Raw genomic sequence first — 25,531 nt, forward strand, 5'->3', positions numbered from 1 at the left:
TTGTGTGCCGAAGAGAAGGCTACCGGTGTTCGTTGGTGAAGATGTGTGGTTTGCTGCTGCTTCCCTGCGAACGTTAGTACGGGATGCAAATAAACCTCTCTGTAACGAGATAAACACGAGAATAATAAGAGCTGAGAGTGTTCATGTTTTAATGCTTTGCCAGTCAGAAGGCTGACTGGTTCTCGTATCCTTTTGCTAAAGCTAAATACCATAGATCTAATACCCAGCACGAGGCACGGACAATCTGTCTGCAAACAAATGTGCTGCGAAAAGATTCGCACCAGAAACGGGCTGGGCAGAACGGGAATGTGGGCATAGAGCCGGGTGCCACTGGGAAGGAACGCAAAAAAAAACTGTGTGCTGTGGGCAAATATTCATGTGCCGCTGGGTTGTGGCAGAGTGGTGCACTGTCGTGGTGTGCTGCTGTTGCACCAGCCCCATCATCATCGTACGGTTCATCATATGTGCGCAGTATGTGGCGATATACTGATAAGACACCCGACAGTTTGGCGAGTTGGTGTGAAATCGTGCTCAAGCACACCGACACGCTTTGGTGCCATCTTCCCGCGAGCCCGGGGCCACCAAACGGCTGCTGGAAACTGATTATTTTGATATGATTTCGCGTGGTGTAATAATTGGTGCTGCTTTTGTTTTTGCTGCTGGTGGTATATTTGATGGGATGTTCATAAGTTAAATTCTGGTATGCCATTGCCAGCGAAATGTCTAGTTGAACGTGTTATGAAGAAAGTAAAAATGGAACCAACCCTAAAGAGACACCTGCTTTAGGTGAATGGAGATATCTCAATTATGTTGCCAGCTATCGGCAGCATAATTCCAAGGATTTTAATGACGCAGCCAAAACGCTTACAACGCCATGTAGGGGATATGGTTAGCCATTACGGATGCTTTCTGTCTAACGCGGACGACGGCAAAAAATGGTTTCCCAAACACGTCCGTTGAATAATTAACCCGACAGCAAGAAGCAGCGAGAAACTGATACGAGCATCATACCATTTTGCGTCACTTTACACCTGAAGATGGGCAATAGCGGGTGCAAAACGAGTGATATGAGCACATGTAGGAATGGGTTGCGAGTAGAAAAAAAAAACGTTACAATGAATGAGAGACAGTGAGAGGCTAATTCTTGGTTATTAAAGTGTAGAAAAAAGGGACACATATGCAAAGGAGTTGAAAAAGGGGGTAGTACACTCTGTCTGGCTATATAAAGGCTTATTTTAGGGTTTTATTGTTAAAGATAACCATAGTTGTATAATGAAAATAGAATAGTCTATTCAGCAGATTTGAAGTTCCAACTACAGTTTGTATTGGCGGATAGCATAGATACCGCACCGGTTAGGCAAGAACCAGATTGATATATTTTTTTTCTCAATGTTTGATAATTTTCCTACCATTGTACGTAGGGTTATTTGATTATGTTGAAAAATGAACGACTTGATAACGTTTTAAGAAAAAATAAGACCTTTGGGCGTAAAAATGTTTTAAAAAGCATGCGTCGGAAACCCACTTTTCAAGGACACAATAACCAGCTATGCACGACGGCACAAATTTAACAGAAATCAACAAAAAAGAGTATAGATGCACCGTTTGTGAGTTTTAATGTTCGTCAGATTTGAAAATATTCGACTCTTCTTAGCTTCTGGCCTGTAGCCTTAGAGCGAAGCGTCTCATGAGCTTAAGAAAAAGTTTAAGGTAAGGTAACTAAACCATTCAAAGTGATCTGCCTGAATAACAAAAAAAGACATAGTTTGCAACGCTTATGCGTGATATTTAAGTTATGTCTGGAATAGTATTGCTGCAGGGGCGCCCCGGTGGTGTATTGGTAGTGGCGCCGGTCTTCACACTACGGGACCGTTCAAAAATCCCCTCCGGAGCAATGCCCTGTAGCAAAAGGACTTGACTATCCGGCTACGTGGTCTAGTAAAATAAGTCTAGTATGGCGGGCTTGACCTAGTAGGTCGTTACGACAAGAAGAAAAAGTACTACTAAAGAATATTATATACCAGATTATACGCTAGAGTATTTTCACTGGGTCAGACCTATCGGCCAAAGCAGAAACTGCCCTATGTCTCCATGTTTTGCTTCAACCATCGATCGAGACACTATGAACACAGCACGTAATTAATTTTTTAAAAAGTGTCATTAAAATCACGAATCAACTTTCATCCTCATCCTTTAATGAATCCTTAGAGCAGTGGAGTAGGTCTACAGCGGAATAGTAGTTGGACAAGCTCACAGGTGGTCATAAATCTTGGATGATTCATGAATCGCAGAGGATAAATTCCTCCAATTAATAAAGATTCAGATTCATTCATTCAGTTCAAGATTCATTCCGATTCTTGAATTTACACTAAGTTCAACACTAAACGACGAACTAAAGTACGACCCATGGGATCACCCTGGATTGAACAAAGATGCATCACTAGAAACTCAACAATTTCACTATTGAGAATTTATTACACTTAAGGTATTCGATACATTTTATTTATGAAATACTGCAATACAGAATTCCATTCGTTCAATAGCATGTTCCCAGTAGGCTACACGGATGCTACGGTGTCACGGTTGAAGATAATCGCACAAAGAGGAAGAGACAGTACTTGTAAGTCGACAGATAGCAGAACATAAAAACATGTCTAACCATATGAAAAATTCTTGTGACTACCGCCTTTCGAATGGTGCGGTCGGCCCCACATATGGTGATTCACGGGAAAACTACTCTAGCAAATTGCTGGCACGGGAAAAGGATGCACTGCGAACGTCGAGTACTGGTAACAAGCATGGTGTGAGTGTGCGCATCGTATGAATTTGCGTATCCATTTTCATACGCGTTATGTTGGTCGACATCAAACATCCTTCGTCAGCAAGGCAAGCGGTTTCCATGTGTGGCACACCGTCTTTCGTTGGACCGTCTAAAAGTGTTTGTTGAGTATAAACTTTTTACGTACGGTGAAATGAAATCACCTGTTGTGTAGAATGAGCTCGTACGTCTTTCATTCGGTTTAATTTTTTTTTGCACTCTGGTCGATATATTTAGTCCAGATTTAGCTACACACCGTTTCAAGTGCTTCATTCTTCAAGTGTTTCCTCGTTCTCCAAGTACTTGCAAGCGTACGAAAATAGTAATTGGAATGTAATGCATCGGAATCGATGTGCTTTAAAGTGGTACATTTACGGCGTGCGGGAGAAAACCCGCAAACATCCCTGACCGTATGCGTTAAATTTAACAGCAAAATTATGCAAAACACAATTCAATTACCGACTAACGTCTTTACGTCACGGTGCTAGGCAACGTACAACGAACGATGCTAGTGCTCGGGTTAAATCCCGTAGGGATTTCGTCCTAGCAACCATAGTGCGATTTTATAACGAACCGGAAAAGGTGTGTTTCGTGGACTTAATCTCTTATGCCCTAAGCTAGCGTAGAATAGTTTTGAGCTTGTGGCTGAGTTTAGACTATATTTACTGTGTTGGCGCTCTAGATAGAGGCAAAATATTTTTTGTTTCCGAGGATTTTTAACAACCACACACATTTACGTGAGCTAGAATGATGGTTTGGACAATGTGGAAGGAATACCCTGTCCTATAAGTTTTAATTATTAGAATTGGTAATGTTTCAAGATGACTTCAAAATAGATTTATTCTAAGTAGAACCTGTCTGATCGTACATCAGACGGCAACTTGTAGATTCCTTACCAACAAAATTGTATCAGTTTCAAGTTTTTCTAACTGCTGCTCGGCAAGCACATGTCCCATTAAATAACTGACAATCTGTTAAAACCAGGCGTGGAGAGCACTGCAGATGTGATAGAACGTCCCATATACTATTGTATCATTTGCGCGTTGTATCCCATTGCTATCGATGTAAAGGCAAAGTTATTCGTGTAGTTGACATATTTACCGATCTACCTTGATCCAACATTTGATGGCACAACCACAACCTCCGCCGGTTAAACCGGTCACAGAGCTGAATGTCCGACTAGAAACAGGTGAAAGTCATGATGTTTAGCGCTTAGGATGATCTAACCTTGGCTAGGTTGTCGTCGACAATCGGAAGCGGAAACAATTTCCTTTTGGAAGCGTTGAGGAGCTACCTTAGAGATGCTCCAATTACCTTAATTTACTGGGCTTCTGAAGCTTTCCCCTTTGGGTTTGAAACGAACAACAAATTACCACCTGGTATACATTTAGTGCGACGGCTAATTTGTTACGCGTTTTTGGTTGCGTTTACATCCACAAATTCCAGCAATATCTCGTCTTCAATTCTTCGTTGCGCTTCTGAACTCTTCGTAATTCGAAAAATTCTGCGTTTTGCTATTGTTGAATCTAAGTTTCCAATCTCGGAATACAGGATCTTTTTAGCCGGAACACTACTGCAACATGTTTCCCATAAGTTTCTATAAGTGAAAGATGTGACGCTACCTCGTTCTTTTTATGCTTAATATTTGCAATGAAAGTCAATATGTGGCATAAGATGGATGACAAAGTCTTTTTTTCCCGGAAGAAAGAAATCTTCTGCAGCATCTTCAACTTGTATTCCTATCTTGTGTTGTTTGCGAATCTGATTCAGAATCATGAACCTGAAGGAATAAATCTGAATATCTATTTCAAAGATTCTCGAATATTCCGAATACTTCTCGAATATTCATAAATCATCCAAGTTTTAGGGCCTATAAGCTTGTCCGAGCGTATGACCCTGAGGCCCAAGGGACATGATCCGCCACTAACTTTTCACAAAAGATTCCTTCAGAAGACTCTTCTCCAAAGATTTATTAAGCACAACACTACTCCTATCAGCTCTCAAATTTCTGTACTGTACTCTGTGGTGAATTAAAAAAAAAAATGTTTACTTTTCTATTTCGGCCACCACGACTTTCTCGTCATCATCACCCCCAGCCATTTGTCGCTTTCTTCGCCCAAGTTCCTATTAATTTGTTACGCCGATTGAGCGCTCCGACTAATCGTTTGCGATAAAGCAATTCGCGGGTACGATAAAAGATGCACGACCGATACGTCTCATTTCCTTCGATTTCGCGACCAACACTTTTGGCCGGGTGGGTACCAACCGTTGGGCCGGATACTAATTGGAAATCTTCCATCGTCATAGCCTCGCGCCATCCGTAAGTTTGTTTCGCACCTTTCGGTATCGGCAGCTTGTGTAAACAAATTCAACGCTGCGCCACCGATAGCCATTTTCTCTCACCGTTACGCGCTGTTGCTACCATGCTGCAACTAAACGCTGTTCAAGATCACACATTGGAAGCCGGTACAAGTCCGCGCGCGATGGTGGTAAAGCGTTTACCACCCCGACGTCACTAGGCCCACACTAGGCATTTGGCAGGAAAATGAAAACTTTCTCACTGGCACGATAAACTACACGGCTGCTTCTGGCCCTGTTTCGGTAAAGTGCCCCACGAGACAGGGAACGCTGTGGGCAGCGTGGTTTATCGGTTAGAAACAACCTGTTGACGGTCTGTACGGTGTGCTTAAAAGCTTAATGTGTCATTCCATTGCTTCTACCAACCAGAGCCAAACGATCGTCGAGACGCGCGTCGAATATTCTGTAGAGGCATCGAAAAACCGGCAACACCGGCAGCATGACGATTGCGAATGGTGGTGGCGGCGGCGGCGGCGGGATGCGACCCCTGAAAGTAACGACCGTCGGGGACGGTATGGTCGGGAAGACCTGCATGCTCATCACCTACACGCAGAACGAATTCCCCAGCGAGTACGTCCCGACCGTGTTCGACAACCATGCGTGTAATATCGTCGTGGACGGTGCCGACTATGCGCTTACCCTGTGGGATACGGCCGGCCAGGAAGATTACGAGCGATTGCGGCCACTCAGCTATCCGAATGTAAGTATGGGTTGGTGGGTCCCAGATGGCCATTCTGCTGGTGTGAGCCTTTCCCGTTGGAGTTTCATTTTCGCTTAAAACTATTTCCAGACCGATTGTTTTCTCATCTGCTACTCAATATCGAACCGCACATCTTTCGATAACGTGCTGTCCAAATGGTACCCAGAGATAAGACATTTTGCACCCTCCGTTCCAATCGTGCTTGTCGGTAAGTGTGTCCGATCGTCTACGCCTCGATACGCCTCGCGACGGTCATCGTTGGCGCGTGTGTTTGTGCAAAGGGTTTCTAACTTTATATTTTTTACACGTTCTTGTTGCCCCATGTTTCTGGTGCTTTGTTCACCCAAATAATCATACTCTGGACCGATACGATAACGCCTTGGGACGTCGACGCTGCCTTGCTCGGACCAAACACGTTGCCCACACCTGTTCAACTACTGCTGTGTGTTTGCGTGTGCTAGGCACCAAGAGTGATCTGAGGGTGGCCGGGTCGGAAAAGTTCGTCACCACGGCCGAGGGCAAGAAGCTAAAGCACAAAATCAAAGCCTACGCGTTAGTGGAGTGTTCCGCGAAACGGAAGCTCAACCTGGCGGAGGTGTTCGACGAGGCGGTCAGGGCTGTGGAGAAGAAACCACACGCGGGCCCTCGGATCTGTACGCTACTATAGTTTAGACGTTAAGGTGGTTAGTGATATCTGCTGGATTGATTGTACGGGCTAACCGTTTTGTAGGGGATTGAGTGAGGGTAAGCTGTACTCACGAAGCACTAAGCAAAGGCGCAATTGAGGTGAACTGTTAGTCGAACTGCTGGTAAGCGTACTTGACCATCATCACACATCTTTATGGAGCGATGATAGCGCACAGGAAACAGATTTCTTTGTTCTTTGCAGTATTGGTTATAATTATGTAGCCGTAAATTGTTGTGCTAAAATTGTATTGCCAGATGCGACACATCTGGAATTGTTTTCACTTCAAGCTGATTTGTTTGCCTTGTTTGAGGAGGTGCGTATTTGCCATAAACTCTAGCATGGAAAACAGAATGGCTGTATTTTGCGAAAGTATTCATACGCAGCATTATAAAACGATATGCACTCGGTTTTCGGACTATCAGGCTTCGTTCTGTTTAGTATCAATCAGGCTGCGTCGTTTACTACCACCATTACCACAGCGATAGTGATTCACTCTAGCGATACTACTTAGCGATTATCTAAAAGTGAACCGAGAAAGCAAAACGTACGAACATGTTAACGCCTAGTTAGCACAGATAAAAAAAAACAGATTGTTAAAGAATATTTATAGTGATACTAGGGAAAGGAAAGATTGTTTAAAGAAAAACTGTGGCGAAATCGTGACGTAAACCGGTACCAGCCAACCTTGGGCATCAAAAGGCGTGCACGTGTACGGTGTGCTTGTTTTATATATTTGCTAAATAAACTAGTCATTTTAAGCCGAATAAAACTGTATACATGAGATATTTTTCATTATTGTGGGATGATGAATGAAAGAAAATATTTTCTAAAAACAATATTAAAAAAAACTTAAGCATTCCAAATTTTATACAGTAAACCAAAGTCAAGTGTCAATAATTTCTATGTATTTTTTGCAAATTGAATAGAAAGTGGTGGTAAATGAAATTTAATTTTTAATTCAATTTTCATTCAGTTGGTAACGACTAGTTCAAATTCGATCAACATGATAAATTCCCACCGTGCGGTTATTTTGACAACCGTCACGGAACCATACAAATGTCACACGCTGACATTAGATGTCAACAATAATAACCGCGCAAATTTAATACGAAGCGGCACTTTCAACATTCCCGACTCGTTGTTTTCTAATTTGTGTCTGTTATTAAATAAAACCAAGCATTTGGATCACTGCCTGAGACTCAACAGAAACTATGCAAGCATTTTTAAAAACAGGCCGTACAACTGGAGACAGTTCTTTCGCGGGCACTAGTGGTGAGGGTGGCCCATCAACAGCAACCAAGCGAGCAAAGCATAGCGTACCATGGGTTGAGAAATAGTAAGTACGTCTAGTGTTGGGTTGTGGATGAAGGTTTGAAGAATGCACACTTTTTCCTTTTAGCCGTCCAAAGAGTGTCGATGATGTGGTGGAACAGGCGGAAGTTGTTGCTGTACTTCGTGAAAGTCTCTCCACCACTGACCTTCCGAATTTGCTTCTGTACGGTCCGCCCGGTACCGGCAAAACCAGCACAATTCTGGCTGCTGCGAGACAACTGTTTGGCGATATGTTTAAAGAACGCATTCTCGAGCTGAATGCATCGGACGATCGTGGTATAGCGGTGATCCGGAACAAAGTGAAGACCTTCGCACAGCTAACGGCCAGCGGTACCAGATCGGACGGTAAACCCTGTCCACCGTTTAAGATCGTCATCCTGGACGAGGCCGATGCAATGACGCATGCGGCCCAAGCTGCTCTGCGCCGAACGATGGAAAAAGAAACTAAAACCACACGGTTTTGTCTGGTTTGCAACTACGTGTCGCGTATTATCGAGCCCATTACATCCCGATGCACCAAATTTCGTTTTAAACCATTGGGTGAAGAAAAGATCATTGAGCGATTGCGCTACATCTGCGAACAGGAAGGTGTGAAAGTAGATGAGGAAGTTTATAAGGACATCGTTAACATATCCGGTGGTGATTTGAGACGAGCCATCACTACACTGCAATCTTGTCATCGGTTAAAAGGCACCCAGGCACGCATCGAACGGCAGGACATCATGGAAATGTCCGGTGTAGTGCCAGAACGTTACCTGGAGGAATTTGTATCAGTTTGCAAAAGCTCGAACTACAGCAAGCTGGAGGAATTCGTCCAGAATCTTTCCTACGATGCGTATAGCGTTGGCCAATTGTTCGAACAGCTGACCGAGTACATTGTGTACAACGACGGACTTACGGAAAAGCAAAAGGCCGTTATCTGCGAAAAGCTTGGTGTAAGTAGACGGATAGTGAACTGTACAATTTGGTTCTCATGTTTTGTGATTTACATTTACAGGAATGTTGTTTCCGGCTACATGGTGGAGGATCAGAATATATTCAGATCATGGATTTAGGATGCGTCACTATTCAGGCCCTTAAAGACCAATGAAATATTGTCAATAAATAATAGGCTGTTATTCTCAAGTACAGTAATTTCTCCGTTTGGAAAAAATCTTGTCTCTCACTGTTCGCTCATGTTTAGGTCAGTCACACGCACACAGGAGTGTTTATTGTTAAAGTTTACTAAATTATTCCACTATTTCAAAGTCATCCTCTTCTCGCTTGCGCTTGTTGCCGTTGTTCCCCTCGCCAAACTGATCGTCCGTTTCCATCTTAATGTCGACGTTTCCAGCTACACCCGTACTACCGGCTGACGCCCCATTGCTTCCACCCAAACCACCGATCGATGTGACTGTCGTTTTAATTGATTTTGTTGCCGTGGTTGGTGCCGTTTTTGGAGCCGTGCTAAATTTGAACACTGGTTTTGGTATGCTTACCACCTGCGTCTTAGGAGTGGACTGAACGGATGGTCGTTTGACGCCTCCTCCAGTGCCGCTTCCATCCGCTCCTCCACCGGAACCTGCTTTAGCAGACTTGAGCGACGATCTACCTTCGAGAGCGGATTTGTTCATCCGTTTCGGTTGTTGTGCAGCACGAAGCTTGTAGTTGCAGGCCGAAAGACAATAGCGGTCTGGCGGAAGGCGTAATCCACAGTGGGTCTTTATCAATGGTAGCGGTGTAGCATTGCGGACACGTGCTATTTCCAGTAGCACGTCGCGCGGAGGTGGTCTAGTGAATGCTTTATCCAGAATCATCTGCGTAGCTAACTTCACGTCATCCATCTCGATCACCTTCTTGCGTGCGTGATTGGCGTATATTTTGGCGTCATCTAGGATGCACGTTACGTATCCTGAAAATAGCAAACTTACATTATCGTATGGATTCTCGCTATACAGGGACACGGCTGTACATACGGTAGGTAAATTCTAGCAGCTGATTAATGACCCGTGGCTCGTAATCGGTCGCACCCAGCTCCTTCAGGATCGACATCACAACCTGTGCATCTTTCGGTATATGCTTTACCTGGTTGACTATCTTCACCTTTTCGCCCTTCTCCCGTTCCGTGCCTTGCAGCTGAAGAACATACACATTGAAACGAGAACAGAATTTTATTATTAAACCATTAAAACACGTAAAAATCGCCTGGAACTTTGCACACTTACGTCCATTATAGGGCAAAACAATGCAGAGAATGCTATCGGTGTATCAACAATACGGTTTCAGCTGTCAAACACGACAGACGAGACGAGATGTGTATAGTTGAGGTGCGTCACTGTGTCATTCTCCGAAAGTGGAATATTTCAAGAAACATTAGTGAAAACTTTCATGAAATTAAATTTGAAAAAAACCTAGGAGCAACACCATGTATCATGCAGAACACGAAATGTGCGACACTATTCTTCCAGCTAACAAAATGATAAACAATATATGCATTTTTTCTCTTTAAAACAAAAATACAGGTGTACAAACTTTAATAGGGCATACGACGACCAGCTGCCGGTTTTATTGCAAATGGAGATAGTTGAGCATTTCGTGTTCAACCCTGCGGAGTAACAAAAATGGTCCAGAAAATTGGATTCCCAAATCATACCTGAAGATTATCTCACAAAAAGGAGAAAGAGAACATATTCTTCAACGGAACATCCGAGGATAGTAAAATAGCTTAAAGTCGTTGAATACTCCACACAAAATTCCCTTTCCTAAATATTGTAGGAGATTTCGATATAGCAGCCCAACACTTGCCAACTTATCCAAACAGTTATAAAGTCATCTTTACAGAACAGTATTAATTGCGAGTGAATCAAAATTTAATCCTGGGATATAGGAGATTTTCGAAGTCTTTTGCTTGTGGTGCACCAATGGTGTCTGGCATCGTTAACAATAACAGAATAAATGTGAAAGTTCAAACCTGTCCAGAATTCGTCGCTTCTGGTAGATATCTTGCACGAGGTGCGTCTGCTTAGCGAAAAATACACACAAAATCAGCAACAGGTTGTTGACCAGCAGCTTTTTGTTCCTCGATCCTAAACAGGAGTCTACCTATCCACAGGTAAAGAACGTTGAAAAGAAACCGGCAGCAATTAAACAAATGAAACAAATTTCTTCAGAACGTATGCGACCTTCGCCACGAAATATTGTAGACAGGCAGACGGAGAGAGTGAGCTCGAGATAATGAAAATTGGTAGAGGGAGAACAAACAGGAACCGGTCCGGCCAAACCGAAGATGCACGAGATTAAAAACACAACAAAAAATCGTTGGATGCTGGAAGTCTATTTATTCGTCTACCAAGTCGCACAGCATCATTGCTACAGCGTGATCGGAACGGAACGGTCACAGCGTAAATTTCTTCCAGTTGGTTGGATTCTTCCAGTCAGTGACGGGTAACAGTCGCCCCAGTAAGATCAAATCGGAGTAGTTGTGGTGATCTGTGGTGGTTCTCTGCTCCTACACAGGCAGAAATGGTGAAAACGGGCCTGATCCTTCTGGCCACCCTTGTGGCGGTGGCCTACGGTCAGGTAGAAGAGGTACTGAAGTGGCAGAAGGTTGAATATGACGTACCGGCGGAAGTGTTACAGCGTCCTAATGGTTACATACCGATCGGAAACATCCCGATGGGTGCTGTACATCACAAGAACCGAGTGTTTGTGGCCGTGGCTCGCCGTCGCTGGGGCATCCCATCCACACTGAATGTGGTCGACGTTTCGCCACCTTTCCCCAACACGAACGTCGTCCTGAAGCCGTATCCTAACTTTGCTCTCAACGAGCTCCGGGTAAGTGGACGCTATATTCTTTTGCTCACCAGAACGCCCGTTAATCAACTGCCGTTGCACGATTCTAGGCGGACTTACAACCGGACGCGAACCGTATCGTAACGGTGTACCGTCCACGTGTCGATCGCTGCGACCGGCTGTGGTTCGTCGATACGGGCATGATGGAAATCCCCGGTAAGTTTCACAACTGTGACATACGGAACACATATGTTTTAATATACGGAGCATTTGCTGGGATATTTGCCCTAATTCACTTCGTCCAGCATTCGTTATCAAGTTGTTTAGGTTCGAAACGATGAACCTAGCCAAAGGTCACGATAATCAACGCACCCCGTAGACAACAACGCTCCAAACCTAAAATCAAGACGCGCTACGATTTTTTTTTTTCCCAATCTGTATTTATGTTGTACAAAGATTGGCTTGTTGATGGCTCTTTTCCGCCGAATCGAACGTTATTTCCCCGCAAAGCTTGTACGATTGTGGCGGTGTTTTGAGGCGGGAAACCGGTTACAAGCTTTATCACTTCGGGAGACCGGTTTCCGCACCGAACAGGTTCGAAGTGTGAACGATGGGTGTTTCCAACCATCTCGGGCATGTCTCCGCGGTATGGAAAACAAACAAAATCTGGTCAAGGTTTTGGTGCACACTGTTACCAGCCCGAAATGTTTTTTTTTTGGGATGGCCTTGTACAATTCCGTTTTAGCAGACACCTCTTCTGCACTGGTGGTTTTTATATGAGCCGGATGATTAATCCCGATGGTATAATATAACCGGTAACGTACGACTGCACCACAAGGTCATCCGGAGATAGGATCTCGATACGATTGCCACCCTCTTGTACAGCCTGTGGATCTCTGGCGAAAAGAGTTAAGCCGGTCAGATATGAATAGTGAATGTTGCGTGCAAGAATGCGCCATCGTACGCGAACTAGCATACAAGAGATGGTACGTGCCGGTAGAAGATCGGAGTAGACCTTAATGTAGGCAGAATCAGAGAATCAAACATTTATCAGGATAAAAATGGTATTAGCATTGATTTGCATGTTGTGGTAACAGCAATTTACTTCCTACATTACAATGCCCTTACTCACCTTTCACCATTGCAGGCAACTTCACCGTCGTACAAAGGCCCTCGGTGTGGTCGATCGATCTTACAACCAACCAGCCAATCCATCGTTTCGAAATTCCCAAGGAAGCGGTCGAAACTGGCTACGGCTTAACTTCGATCACGCTCGACGTAGATCCGACCGATTGCGAGAAGGTTTTCGTGTACATTTCCGACCTGCAGACGTACCGCATGGTGGTGTACGACTACGCTAACCGGCGCGCGTGGCGCTTCCTGCACAACTACTTCTTCCTGAACCCGCTCGAAGGTGACTACCTGATCCAGGGTATCAACTTTGCCTGGGACGACGGTATCTTCTCGATCGCGCTCGGCAATCCGAATCCGGCGACCAAGTTCCGCACGGCGTACTTCCATGCGCTGTCGAGCAACTCCGAGTTCACCGTGTCGACCGAGGTCCTGCGTAACGAGACCGCTTCCCAGCGTTCCTGGCACGGTACCGACTTCAAGCTGCTTGGCTACCGTGGCAGCAAGTCGCAGTCGAGCATACACGCGTACGATCCGGAAACGGAGGTGATCTTCTTCGCGCTGATCCAGCAGAACGCGATCCTCTGCTGGGATACGAACAAACCGTTCGCACCACAAAACATGGCGATCGTGTACAAGAACGATCGTGATATTGTGTACCCGAACGATCTGTCGGTGAGTAGGTGGTGGGACACGGAGGGATCTTACCATCGCATATTTGCTAATTGCCTTGTTGCGTTTGTAGATCGATCAAAACGGCTACGTATGGTTCATGACGAACTCCATCATCAAGCTGCTGTACACTCAGCTCAGCCTGGAGGACTTCAATTTCTTCGTGTGGCGCGCCAACATCAAGCAGATCATCAAGGGTACCGTTTGCGATCCGGCCTCCCCGCCGAACGTGCATTCCGGGCAACGGTTTGGAGACGAGAACAACAATGATCGTGTCACGTTCTTCGAGTACAAGGACAAGGACGGACCGGGCGGTGGTCCGTACGGTGGCTGGGGGCACGGCCGCCCGGGACACGGTCGACGACCGTAAAACGGGTTACAAACGACACTACCACTAGCCGGTCCCATGGGTCCGGTACGAAGAAGAGCATCAAATAAACCGCGTCAATTTTTCCGCAACAACCAATAAACGTCCCTGTGCTGCTTTTTTTGAATGTGGAACAGAGTAGGGGTGGATGTGGATAGGTGATTATTTGCAATTACCTCTGCCAATCCAGACTTGTCAAACATGCGAATGTGCGAGGTGTTCAAGAAATAGAACTCCACTGTTGTTTGCTTACAAGTCAGATATCTGAAGATGTTACTTAAAGAATGGGTGAGATGTTGCGCCTTCTTCCTTTGAATTCTTGTGAAGATCTGGGAAATTCTGGTGAAAATCTTCCCTGGTGTCTCTCTCCTGGTAAATCTTCCTGGAGTATCCTCGAATATTCCACAGATGTTAATCAATCTGATATTACTAAATCCTGGTGATATTACTAAAAGAATGTGTAATATGCTCGTGCGCCCTCTTCCTCGAATTCTTGTGAATATTCAGGAACTTGTGGTGAAACTTTTCTCTGGTACTTCAAAATCCAAAGCATCCTCCAATAGTTCCACCGAATTAAATTTTTCCATTGCTGCCCTGTAACCAGGCTCACGTGCTAGAAAAGGGTTTGACAACACTGCCCTAACCGCAAACTCACAAAGGAAGGAAACGACTGTTAAATCAATAACGAACGACGAAACCGGTTCAGTACGAATCTGTGGCCGCGAATAGGTTTTCTTGAGCGGTTCACTGCGTACCGTGCTGCATCGGCGATAGGATGTGTGAGAAGCGTGTGTCCGCGTTACGGTGCGTCATTCTGCTCATTACGGTGACTTTGTGCCGCTGCGTTCAAGGAGATGAATTCGAAGAAGTGTTCCGCTGGAAGTCGTTAGACTTTAACAATAGTGATGCAGGCGAAGGTACCATCGGTGGAGACTAGACTATTGACTGAGCATGGTGGAAACGTGTAACGTTCTGTTTCCATCTTCCAATCTCCACTTAAAGATACCGACAGATTGTTCTTCCCGGATGTGCCGGACGATGCGCCCGAAATGGCGGCACTGAATGAAAGCTTCGCACCGTACCACAATCTGCCCATGGGAGTGACCCATCATAAGGGCCGTGTGTTCATAACCGTGCCGAGACGTCGTACCGGCATTCCGTCCACGCTGAACGTTATCCTCCTGGACCAGATCCCGGCAGGCGAAACGTCACCCAAGTTGATTGCGTACCCGAACGCGATTACCAACGAGCTGAAGGTAAGATGCACCGTAACTTGGGGAAGTTAATTTTGGCTTGCTACGCCTGAAAGAACGTTCGCTAATTAAGGCATTATTTGTGCAACAAACTGGTTCCATCATCGTTTCCGCGTGGCTTTTTTGCTTGGTGGAGTACATTAGAAGCCGGTTTTAGAATGTAATATTGCGGATGAGTTTTTGAAGTGCCTCTACTGTTCTGCTTCGCATTGAAAAAACTGGCACGAACGAGCTAACTCACACTGTACCGTTCCAATGTAGGCCCCGTACTTACCGGACCCGAAAAAGCTCATCTCCGTCTATCGCACGCGTGTTGATCGTTGCGATCGTATGTGGTTCGTCGATACTGGATTTCTCGAGTATCCCGGCCACCGGAAGCAGGTGCAGCGACCCGCACTGTGGATCATCGATCTGCTGCAGGATCGAAAGGTGCGCCAGTTCGAAATACCGGACACGATTGTCGCCGAAGGTCACGGCATGGCTAGCGTTACAATCGACTCCACTAGCGACGATTGTGACGGTGCGTACGCTTACATACCGGATCTGGCCTTCTACCGGCTGTACGTGTACGGGTTCCGGGAAAACCGGATGTGGAAGTTCCAGCACGAGTTCCTGTCGTTCGATCCGCGCATGACCGGGTTCGGTGTGGCCGGTGTGCGGTTTCGCTGGAACGATGGCATCTTCTCGATAGCGCTCGGCCCGCACCGGCAGTCGCCGGAGGAAGGGCGAACAGTGTATTTCCACGCCATGGCCAGCACGTCCGAGTACACGACCAGTTCGCGTGTCCTGCAAAATGAAACACTTGCCAACGTTGGAGGATACGATCATTTGTTTACGGTAAGTGTGGCTTTTTAGGTTGTTTTTCCTCAATAGCAATATTAAAGAAGAAGGAGAAGAAGAAAAAGAAGAAGAATGAGGAGAAGAAGAAAAGGAAAAAGTAAGAAAAATAAACAGTAAGAAGAATAAGAAAAGTGAGAAGAAGAAGTAGAAGAAGAAGAAGAATAAGAATAAGAAGAAAAATAAGAAGAAGAAAAAGTAAGAAGAAGAAATAGTAAGAAGAAGAAGAAGAAGAAGAAGAAGAAAAGGAAGAGTAAGAAAAAGAAAAGTAAGAAGAAGAAAAGGAAGAAGAAGAAACAGTAAAAAGAAGAAGAAGAAGAAGAAGAAGAAGAAGAAGAAGAAGAAGAAGAAGAAGAAGAAGAAAGAGGAAGAATTCCCCAAAATCCCTGTCTGGAGTTTTTAGCACCGCATTCGCTTACTTCCCATTTTTGCAGCATCTTGGCGAGCGTGGAATTAAAACGCAGTGCACCATTCACCAGTACGATCCGCAGACGGGTGTGCTGTTCTACGCGGAAGTCAACCGCAACTCGATCGGTTGCTGGAATTCGAAGCGGCCCTTCAATCCCGAAAACCACGGCATCGTGCACTTGGACAATACGAACTTTATCTACCCATCGGATATGACCGTAAGTGGGGTTCCCTTGGGTGTGTCATAAGAAACCTTGCATACTAACGATCCAACATCAATTCTTCCCATCCCCGGGGACAGCTCGACAGCGACGGTGACCTATGGGTGATGACGAACGGATTGCCAAGGTGGCTGTACGCGTCGCTCAGCGCTGATGACTATAATTTCCGCGTGTGGCGGCAAACCCCGGCGAAGGCAATCGCTGGAACAATCTGTGCGCCCGATGCCTAGCGAGCAAAGCTGTAAAGCGTAAACTATCAACACTATCAACGCGGGTTGCTGTATTGGTTGCGGGCAAAGAAGCGTCGTTGTGTCGCGGTCAGTCGGGTGATTAACGATCTCGCGATCGTTTGTGATAGACATCCCAGTATCGATCAGAGCGTACGGCTCGCTTCACCACTGTTCCTTAAGGGCTTCATCTATACTTGGTTTAATAAAGCTTTATTCCTAATTGGACAACACAATTATTAGAGAATTCATTAGTAAGATGTACTATCTGCGTGTCCTTGCTGCTGTCACTTTGTGCGCACTGCTTGCGCTTGGCGGCAATGCTACCGAGTTCGAGAAAGTGTTCGAATGGAAACAGATGTCTTACAGTGATCTTCCCGATCGCAGTAAAGGTGCGTATTAGAAAGCGCCTCTCGTTGACTGTGTAAACAAAGTTCTCAGCTGTTTGATTTGTTTTGCGATTGCACCTCCAGGAAGTAGTGCGGTTTTATTCCCAAGAACATTGGCCGATGAAGCGAACGAAACGTTCCAAGCGTACGGTAACGTTCCGATGGGTGCCACGCATCACAAGAACCGGCTGTTTATCACGGTGCCACGTCGAAGACCGGGTGTACCGGCAACGCTGAACGTGATCGATCTGTCGCAGGTGGCGGTCGGTGAACGGAGCCCACCCTTGAAAGCCTATCCCACCTATCCGATCAATGAGCTGCAGGTTTGTGGAGCATGCTGCAAATAAAGCCAAAGGCCATTATGCTGTCCGTTCTTTCAGCCGGAACATGTGCCCGATCTGCGACGGTTGGTTTCGGTGTATCGTACCAGGGTGGATGCGTGCGAGCGGCTGTGGTTTGTCGACACCGGCATGCTAGAGTACCCGGACAACCGGCTGCAGTTGCAGCGTCCCCAGGTCTGGATCATCGATTTGAAACGTGACCAGCTGGTGCAGCGCTACACCGTACCGGAATCGATCGTACAGGAAGGGTTCGGCATGGCGAGCATCACCGTGGACGTCGAGCCGTCCGACTGTGGGGGAGCGTTCGCGTATATTCCGGATCTGGCCGCGAACGCCATCCACGTGTACAGCATGCGCGATAATGACATGTGGTCGTTTAATCATTCGTCGTTTGCGCACGACCGGAACCGGACCAAGCTGAATGTGGCCGGCCAACGGTTCGAGTGGGATGATGGGGTGTTTTCGGTGGCGGTCGGACAGAACGATACGCTCGCCCGCTCGAAACTGGTCTACTACCATCCGATGGTGAGCACGACCGAGTTCGGGACGTTTTCCAGCGTGCTGCAGAACAAACGGATCGCCCAGTCCGGGATGTACGATGGGCTGTTCGAGGCGCTGGGCGACCGGGGACCTAACACGCAGTCGGCCATGCATCACTACGATGCCCGCACCGGGGTAGTGTTCTATGCCGAGATAAACCGGAACTCGATCGGATGCTGGAACACCGAACACATCTTCGATGCGGGCAGTCACGCGGTGGTACATCTGGACAATCGGGAGCTTATTTATCCGACCGACTTGACGGGCGACTCGGACGGCATGCTGTGGGTGTTGACCAACAGGCTGCCCATCTGGATCTATTCGCGGCTCAATGAAAGTGAATACAATTTTCGCCTTTGGCGACAGGATCCGGCCGTTGCCATTCGTGGCACAAAGTGTGATAATGCGCCTTAGAGAATCGTCTTCGAAGGTGGAGGTTAGTTGCGGTGAAATATCTTAACTGTTGTGTGTAATTTTTAGTGTCTCTTGTGATTGATTTTATTGATGTGATGATGCTTTTGGTACTGTTGTACGACTACTGTGCTCGTTAATCAATAAAGACAACAAGGTGGGGTTGTTTCTAGGCATATCTTGAGAGTTGCCTTTATAAGTTGTAGACTTGATTCTTAACTTCTTAACACTTAAAACTAATGTTGAGTGAATCTGATTCAAATCCAGGAATCTGAATTAAACTTTGAACTGAATTAATCTCTATTTTAAAGATTGATAAATCTTCTAAGATTTGAGTAACATTTAGGATGTATGACCTTCACCTATGAGCTTGTTTGTCTACCGCACTAGAGATGAGAATAATCACTCTTTGCAGTGATTTGAATCATAATCAACAAGAGGGATTTAAAATCTTTACTCACTCTTTTGAGATTCATTAAAAAATATTACGTTGCCCTAATGTTTTTACCAATATTCTTCGATTATACCCACTCTCACTCTCTCACTCCTGAGTGAGTCGCTAATCGACACAGAGAGTTAGATCGAGTATAAACGAAAAAGGATTTATAAAAGAGTCATCAAAACTCCTCGTGGTGAGTAATATTCTTCAACTCCCTTGCGGGTTTCAACTCACTCACTCACTCTTACTCAGTACCCACATCTCCTATGTACACTAGTGATGTGCGCTCCGGAACGCACCAACAGCTCCGGAGCCGGCTCCGAACCTACGGTTCCGAACCCATGGCTCCTGTTCCTGTTTTGAATGATTCTTCACAAAAAAAACATCTTGAAGACTCTTCTCAAAAGACCTATTTAGCACAATCACAAGCACAATTCAGGACGATCAAGTATCTCACGCGAATCGAGCGGTATTAATTCTGGCTTACTGTTTTTGTAAAAGCTTCACATTCTCGATGATTTCTGCCGGAATTTGTTGTGAGATGAGCGACAGCTTAAACTGCAACAGAACGATCAAGTAGATAGCGATCGTGGCAATGCTCTGCGGAAAGAGACCACACCGGAATACGTCAGAATGCGACACTGAGAGCATATGTCTAAAGACCCTTACCGAGGTGAGTAGCTCCCGATTAACTTCCGCGTACCCTTTGAGACTCACAATAGCCGGATTCATCTCGATCGCCTGTATGAACAGATCTATCTCCTTCTGCGTCGGTTGGTCCACCTTCAGCAGATTGATGCTGAGCAGCGTGTCTTGCACGCCCTGCGCCACCTGCAGCGTGGCATTGTGCGAGCAGTCGCAGAAGATAAACAGCAGCGCGGAGCAGTACACCGTGTCCACGATGAGGCCGATCTCCTTGAACGAAAACCCAAACCCATGGTCGATGATCTCCGACAGTGCGCCATAAATCGCGACGGTGATGTTGACGAACATGAACAGGCAGTACGTCGAGTAGGTGCGGGCGTACGCGTTCCCGAGCGCTTGCAGCAGTTCGCTCAGGTTCAGCCAGAGGAATCGGTAGCGTGAGATCATTGCGGCCGTACATTCGATCGCCACATCCTGGCGGAAGCAACGCGACAAGCTGGAGGACGCCACCCGGATGCCGCGGCTGTTGATGTACCAGAGCGCACTGTTCATGTTGAGCATCGTGATGATGTGGTAGTAGGCGGATGTGTGCCACAGGGCGAAACCCTCCAGCAGGAAGCTGAGCGACAGCAGAAACACGATCGCACACACGAGACACCCGATCGAGAGGAAAACGATCAACAACTTCAGGTGGGGGAACTGGAGCGATGTGCCGGTGACGCGGTAATACCGCACCTGGAACGCGCCCCACATCGTCTTGTAGATGGCGACCTGACCGGCGACACCCCAGCCCACGAACGGTATCCAGAAGTGTGGCACGAGAAAGATCACGAACAGTATGCCGTAGATGTATTCGTCGAACTTGGTCGTCGTCTGGAACACCTTGATGCGTTCGTACCCGACCACCAGCACGATCACGGTGGATACTATGTAGAAGCAGAACGCGTAGATGGATGCGGCCGAACGCCAGCTGAACGTGATACGGCCCGGTACGGAGCGCGTTATCGGCATGACGGCCAGCCCGCGGAACAGTACCAGCAGTAGCTTATGGTCGCGGTAGAACTGATCGTGCGTTTCACACGTGTCGCCATCGGCCGAGTTCAGCTGGGCACGGATGGCACGCTCCTTCGCACGCTGGATCAGCTCCGGGTCCATCGTACCGTTGATCATCCGTTCGTCCTTGGACGTGTCCCACACGGTGCCCATCTCACTGCGCAGCAACGCGTACCCGAGCGAATCATCGAACTCACTTTCCTTGATAACCATCGTGTGTCGTGCGGTTGTCCGAGACACTGTCCTTTCGGAGGTCTTCGCGCGATCCATATTTATATGGAGCAACGCGCGTAGTTACACCCACCCGGGCAACGCGCCAATCGATACGTTTAATCGCTGAATAATGAAACACTTTCTACCCAAAGTACCGGTCCCGTCTATTTGGACACATTTCTTATGCATAATGTTGACATCCCATGACCCTTTCCCGAAGACGCTTTTGTCAGCCCTGGTGAGGTCCCCGGCAATGTCACTGCCAGTAGCCGAAGTCACGCAACCAGTGGAGCCCTTTGACGGTGTCGGCCACGGGACGATATTCGCATCCCACCCAACCGTCCGCATAGCGGCCCTCGGTGGCCAACACGTGCAGAAGGTAGCGGAAGTTGAGTTCCCCGTCGGTGTTTGGTTCGTTACGGTCCGGTACCTGTGCCAGCTGTACGTGCCCGATGTAAGACGTTAGGGCACGGATGCCGTTGGTGATGTCGCCTCGTATATGCTGACAGTGGAAGATGTCCAACATCAGTTTCACATTGGAACTGCCGACGGCAGTTATCATCGCTGTGGCTGTAAAGCAACGAAATCGAAGCTCAGTAAAGATTTAGATTTAAGTTAAAAAAATGGATTGCCTACCCTTGTCGTAACATGCCAGATAGTACCCAGGTACCGCATGTTTGTTGATAGGTTCAATCACACCGATAATGTTGTTGCGCTCAAGGATTGGTGCCGCGACACGTAGGTTCGCCAGATACGTCCGATCGTGTACTTCTGTGGCAGGTCCATCCAATTTCCCCGCCATTATGTGTATCCTGTCCAAAGCGTGGAGTAGTCGAGTGAACATAAGAATTAACATAAGTATCAAAAAATAATGAAAAAAGAACATCTGGTTGCATCGGCCGGGAATCGAACCCGGGCCGCCCGCGTGGCAGGCGAGCATTCTACCACTGAACCACCGATGCTTCGTACTGAGAGAGCATTTTACGCCTTATTTAAGCGTCAACAAAAACCAACCTTTCTTCACGATTTCAGTGCACTTCAAAGTCACCTCTCGCTTATCATTGCTCAGTGCAATGCCAACCGTTTTGTGCCAATATAAACAGTACTATCTCTGCAAACACTTACTTCCTACACCCAACAGCCTTGGCGTACTCAATCGTGCGGTTCAGATTTACGAGAAACTCCGACTCCCATCCCGGAAGGGCAGCACAACCGAGCTGACCGCCTGGTACATCCCCTGTACGAACATGGAAACACATTGGTAACACATATCTCCAACAAACTTTTCTTTTTCGCCAGCAACCATTCACCTACCCAAGGCTATATTCATAAGGATCTGTTTCAATCCAGTCTCTTTCTGCACCGCCACCAACGCTTCCAGGCTAATCTCGGCCGGTGGAAACGGTCCCTCGACGCCATCGAAACCGGCCCGCTTTGCGGCACGGTACCGGTCCAGAAATGCACCAGCTTCGAGGAACATAAAATTCAAATTCGCACAAAACTTTAGCGCCACCGCTGTCATCGCTTTGCTTTTTTTTTGGCCGAACAATTTCACCGTAAATCACTCACGACCCCACTTTGTCACCCTTATCAGCAAGGTTTTGATAATTTGAGCAGCCCCCGAAAAAAACCACACCACTTTGTTTTGCTGTACCCGTCAATCAAATGCTCAGCGGTTCGTGAAATTAATTAACCACAGCTTTACTCGAGGCTCGATCGCTAAAACCGCACGATAAACAACACCGTCCCACTGCTGTGGGTGGATGCAATTGTTGGGGGTTGATGCTGGGCGAATGCTCGAAGCGTCAGCTGCGTTTGACATATAAATGAACCAGTGGAACCCCCCCCCCCCTCCCTTCCCTTTCGCCTTTCGAAAGCTTTTCTTTCGTGTGATTCGCGAATTGAAAGCGCGTTGGATAATTTGGGAAATGCTCGGAGTGGAACACTTTCTTGATTGTAAATTTACTTTTGCCAACAAACTTATAAAGGTTTGTTTGTATTTTGTCAATAAATTGTTTAAAACATGCTCATATGATTGCCCCATCGTATCGCCCTCGCCCTTCAGTTTATCGAAACAAAATCGTGGAATGAACATGTTGTCCATTGGGGATGGCAGCAAGAGTTCATTCCGTTTAAAAATAACTTCAGCAAGGGTGTCTGCTACTACGAGAAACAAGATTCTACGATTAGTGCTGACCTGTTATCAATGGTAGATATGAATTAATGATGTTATGCACCAATTCAACATATTTCTTTACATCGATCAGTGTTTATGTTATCATTTTTACTCATGGTAATAATTCCATTACATACGAGGGGTACGAAATATTAATAAAAATGGCATGAAAATTTGTAGTCCTTTTATTTTCTTTATTTTATAAAACGAGGAGTTTCATTTCCAATAAAATTTTATTTTTTTCTTTTTTTTTTCTTTTTTTTATATGGTTTTTAAATTTTTATTCTAAACTTGTTTAAAACTATATATCAACGGTTGTTTTATGATCATTTTATCGCATATTTCTTCTATATAGAACCCGTTAAAATCTATTTCTTTTATTTTGGACGCTCCCTTCCTCGAATCGATTTTTCATACTACTTTTCATAACTTTTCATACTAAAAAAACACTGTGTAAACGACTAAAATTAACAAAGGAAGTTTAAAGGAAAGAAGGATTTTTTTTAAAACAAGCTAGATACTTTAGTTTAATAAATACAGCTTTTTCATCAAGGATTTTTGCCTTTAAGGATTTGTCAAGGATAGGAAATTCGTTAGATAACTGACAACGGGTTTGAAAATAATTTAAATAAATAACATTGTTCGTGGCATTACAGACTGTATGGATCAGGTACAACAACGTTGCGCAGTATACGAATTTCTCATTATCGGCATACCGATGACACATTAATTTCATGGCTAAGTAAGCAAAGGGACAACACGCACACGCATGGCACGACAAATGGAGATGAATAATCGTCCATTAAGTCCAAACGCAACCTGTGCCGCTTGAAGTCCAAGCAAAATGCAACCACCGGGTACATTAGCCAGGTTGAATATAATTTACGGCTTATTAAATACATCTCAAAGACTTTGCGCAAAAGAAGCAAATTAAATCAAACGCATTTGTACACGTGCACCGATAGTCAAAACACATCCAAGAAGAACCGTCTGTTCTCTGCTGAAACGCTCAGAGGTTCGGCGATGCGTTAAGTAATTAGCAAAGGGTTATTAACGATTGACATTTGTTCGACGAATAAGCTGCATGCGCATAAGCATAAATTGTGTGTTCTTGCTGAACAACGAATCACTCGAACGACTGGCGCGGTTCGAGATCCACGCAGCGCATGACAAGTGCTTTGCTACGATAGAACATGGCGACGATGGACTGGACTGTCAAATTCTAATTCCACTTTAGTGATAAATTATCTAGAAATAAGTTACGTGATAAAAATTACGTTAATAAAAAATAATGTGAAAGAAGAAAATGCATCTTTTGGAGTGAGAGAAAGCGATTGGTGGTAAAAAGAAGCGACTGGCTCCAGAGAGGATCGAACTCACGACCTTCGCGTTATTAGCACGACGCTCTAACCAGCTGAGCTATGGAGCCGATATGCTCTGCGGCAGAACCATGTAAAATCATAGCCCGTTTACAATGGCCGACTTCACTGTTTGTGCGTTTTACTAGTTGATACCAGGAGCGCATGTTTCAAGCATATCTACACGCAATGAAACCTTCTTTCGCTTGCAATGGTTTCTCACTCGCAGTGGAACCCTTTTCTCTGCACTTGTACACACATTTCCTGCTCTGTAATATTGTTGCGCACAATGATCAGTCTTACTGCTTATAAAAACTTTATTCGCTTGTTTTGTCCCCATCGATCTGACGTAAAACGATTAAGATCATAAGAATGACTTGGTGGGTTTAGGGACAACAGTACAAACAGAGTCGTCACTTTACTCCTGGTAGGTCATCACCGATATTTTCTCCAATAGCTAATATAAATCATTGAATCAATCAAACATATTTAAAAGATGCCTTGCTTCGAATTCGAATTTGGAATCGAATTTGGTAGAAGAAAATATGTTAGACTCTTCTAACTACCGATCCGTAGAAAAGCAAAGCAACCAAAACACTTGTGCGATGGTTTTCAATGGTAATGACCCCGGTGGGATAATAAATGAATACATCAAACCTTGTCAACACGTTCGTAATTATTCTACCTTTTCAATCCATGTTGTTTAGTCCCTTTTCTATCAATTTCATCGTTGCCCTTATAATGTATGCAGTAATAATTTATTATTACCTCTTCCGGTATACGCAACTTGTAGGGTTTTCGTGTCTCAATACCCGTGACTTCTTAGTACGCTGCATCGAAAGGTAGCTTCCAACGGGCGGTAAATTTATTGGCGTCCCCGAAACAAACTGATGATTTTCATGTTCCTTTCATCAATTCATAAATTACGAAACCCGACTGTTAGACTATCGGGAGTTGATTGCGCTGTGAACCAAACGTGGAATGAACAGAAACATCGATGTTTAGTTTAAATCGTTTATTTATGCACAAAAGGTGATCGTACCGCAGTGGTTTACATGTTGCCTTTCAGGAGTGTGATAAGAATTTTAATAAAGCGCCTTGAAATAGACACAATATCGATAGAGAAAGTCTATTAACAACATCAACACCACAGTTGAGATCCAAAAGACAGGAAGTGGATATA

The 25,531-nt window shown here is 45.6% G+C and overlaps 8 protein-coding genes and 2 non-coding genes across 10 annotated transcripts; 5 read left to right on the plus strand and 5 right to left on the minus strand.

Moving 5' to 3' along the window:
* Positions 1-5,615: 5,615 nt before the first annotated feature.
* Positions 5,616-6,543, plus strand: LOC128709285 (ras-like GTP-binding protein RhoL). Its single transcript, XM_053804272.1, has 3 exons — positions 5,616-5,876; positions 5,967-6,084; positions 6,338-6,543. The coding sequence occupies exons 1-3, from the start codon at positions 5,616-5,618 to the stop codon at positions 6,541-6,543; spliced, it is 585 nt and encodes a 194-aa protein (XP_053660247.1).
* A 1,232-nt stretch (positions 6,544-7,775) lies between these two features.
* LOC128707593 (replication factor C subunit 4) lies at positions 7,776-8,986 on the plus strand. The gene is made up of 3 exons (XM_053802551.1): positions 7,776-7,900; positions 7,964-8,831; positions 8,894-8,986. The coding sequence occupies exons 1-3, from the start codon at positions 7,776-7,778 to the stop codon at positions 8,984-8,986; spliced, it is 1,086 nt and encodes a 361-aa protein (XP_053658526.1).
* A 139-nt stretch (positions 8,987-9,125) lies between these two features.
* Positions 9,126-10,011, minus strand: LOC128707204 (transcription initiation factor TFIID subunit 9). The gene is made up of 2 exons (XM_053802153.1): positions 9,852-10,011; positions 9,126-9,787 (listed from the first exon to the last, which is right to left on the minus strand). The coding sequence occupies exons 1-2, from the start codon at positions 9,925-9,927 to the stop codon at positions 9,126-9,128; spliced, it is 738 nt and encodes a 245-aa protein (XP_053658128.1). The 5' UTR covers positions 9,928-10,011.
* A 1,150-nt stretch (positions 10,012-11,161) lies between these two features.
* LOC128715901 (L-dopachrome tautomerase yellow-f2-like) lies at positions 11,162-13,840 on the plus strand. The gene is made up of 5 exons (XM_053810823.1): positions 11,162-11,290; positions 11,392-11,709; positions 11,778-11,883; positions 12,815-13,473; positions 13,544-13,840. Exons 1-5 carry the CDS (start codon positions 11,162-11,164, stop codon positions 13,838-13,840), a joined length of 1,509 nt encoding a protein of 502 aa, XP_053666798.1.
* A 772-nt stretch (positions 13,841-14,612) lies between these two features.
* Positions 14,613-16,786, plus strand: LOC128710307 (L-dopachrome tautomerase yellow-f-like). The gene is made up of 5 exons (XM_053805357.1): positions 14,613-14,754; positions 14,840-15,093; positions 15,352-15,927; positions 16,362-16,553; positions 16,637-16,786. Exons 1-5 carry the CDS (start codon positions 14,613-14,615, stop codon positions 16,784-16,786), a joined length of 1,314 nt encoding a protein of 437 aa, XP_053661332.1.
* A 256-nt stretch (positions 16,787-17,042) lies between these two features.
* Positions 17,043-18,467, plus strand: LOC128715910 (L-dopachrome tautomerase yellow-f2-like). Its single transcript, XM_053810835.1, has 3 exons — positions 17,043-17,175; positions 17,257-17,495; positions 17,553-18,467. The coding sequence occupies exons 1-3, from the start codon at positions 17,043-17,045 to the stop codon at positions 18,465-18,467; spliced, it is 1,287 nt and encodes a 428-aa protein (XP_053666810.1).
* A 919-nt stretch (positions 18,468-19,386) lies between these two features.
* On the minus strand, positions 19,387-20,814 carry LOC128706678 (gustatory and odorant receptor 22-like). The gene is made up of 2 exons (XM_053801617.1): positions 19,573-20,814; positions 19,387-19,503 (listed from the first exon to the last, which is right to left on the minus strand). The coding sequence occupies exons 1-2, from the start codon at positions 20,812-20,814 to the stop codon at positions 19,387-19,389; spliced, it is 1,359 nt and encodes a 452-aa protein (XP_053657592.1).
* A 256-nt stretch (positions 20,815-21,070) lies between these two features.
* Positions 21,071-22,336, minus strand: LOC128719930 (putative hydroxypyruvate isomerase). Its single transcript, XM_053813572.1, has 4 exons — positions 22,129-22,336; positions 21,940-22,051; positions 21,451-21,626; positions 21,071-21,384 (listed from the first exon to the last, which is right to left on the minus strand). Exons 1-4 carry the CDS (start codon positions 22,334-22,336, stop codon positions 21,071-21,073), a joined length of 810 nt encoding a protein of 269 aa, XP_053669547.1.
* Positions 21,706-21,776, minus strand: Trnag-gcc (transfer RNA glycine (anticodon GCC)). Its single transcript has one exon. It is a non-coding gene; the product is annotated as a tRNA-Gly (tRNA).
* A 2,009-nt stretch (positions 22,337-24,345) lies between the features above and the next one.
* Positions 24,346-24,419, minus strand: Trnai-aau (transfer RNA isoleucine (anticodon AAU)). The gene has a single exon. It is a non-coding gene; the product is annotated as a tRNA-Ile (tRNA).
* Positions 24,420-25,531: the final 1,112 nt, after the last annotated feature.

This window comes from Anopheles marshallii, chromosome 2 (genome assembly GCF_943734725.1).
Source record: "Anopheles marshallii chromosome 2, idAnoMarsDA_429_01, whole genome shotgun sequence".
NCBI lineage: Eukaryota > Metazoa > Arthropoda > Insecta > Diptera > Culicidae > Anopheles > Anopheles marshallii.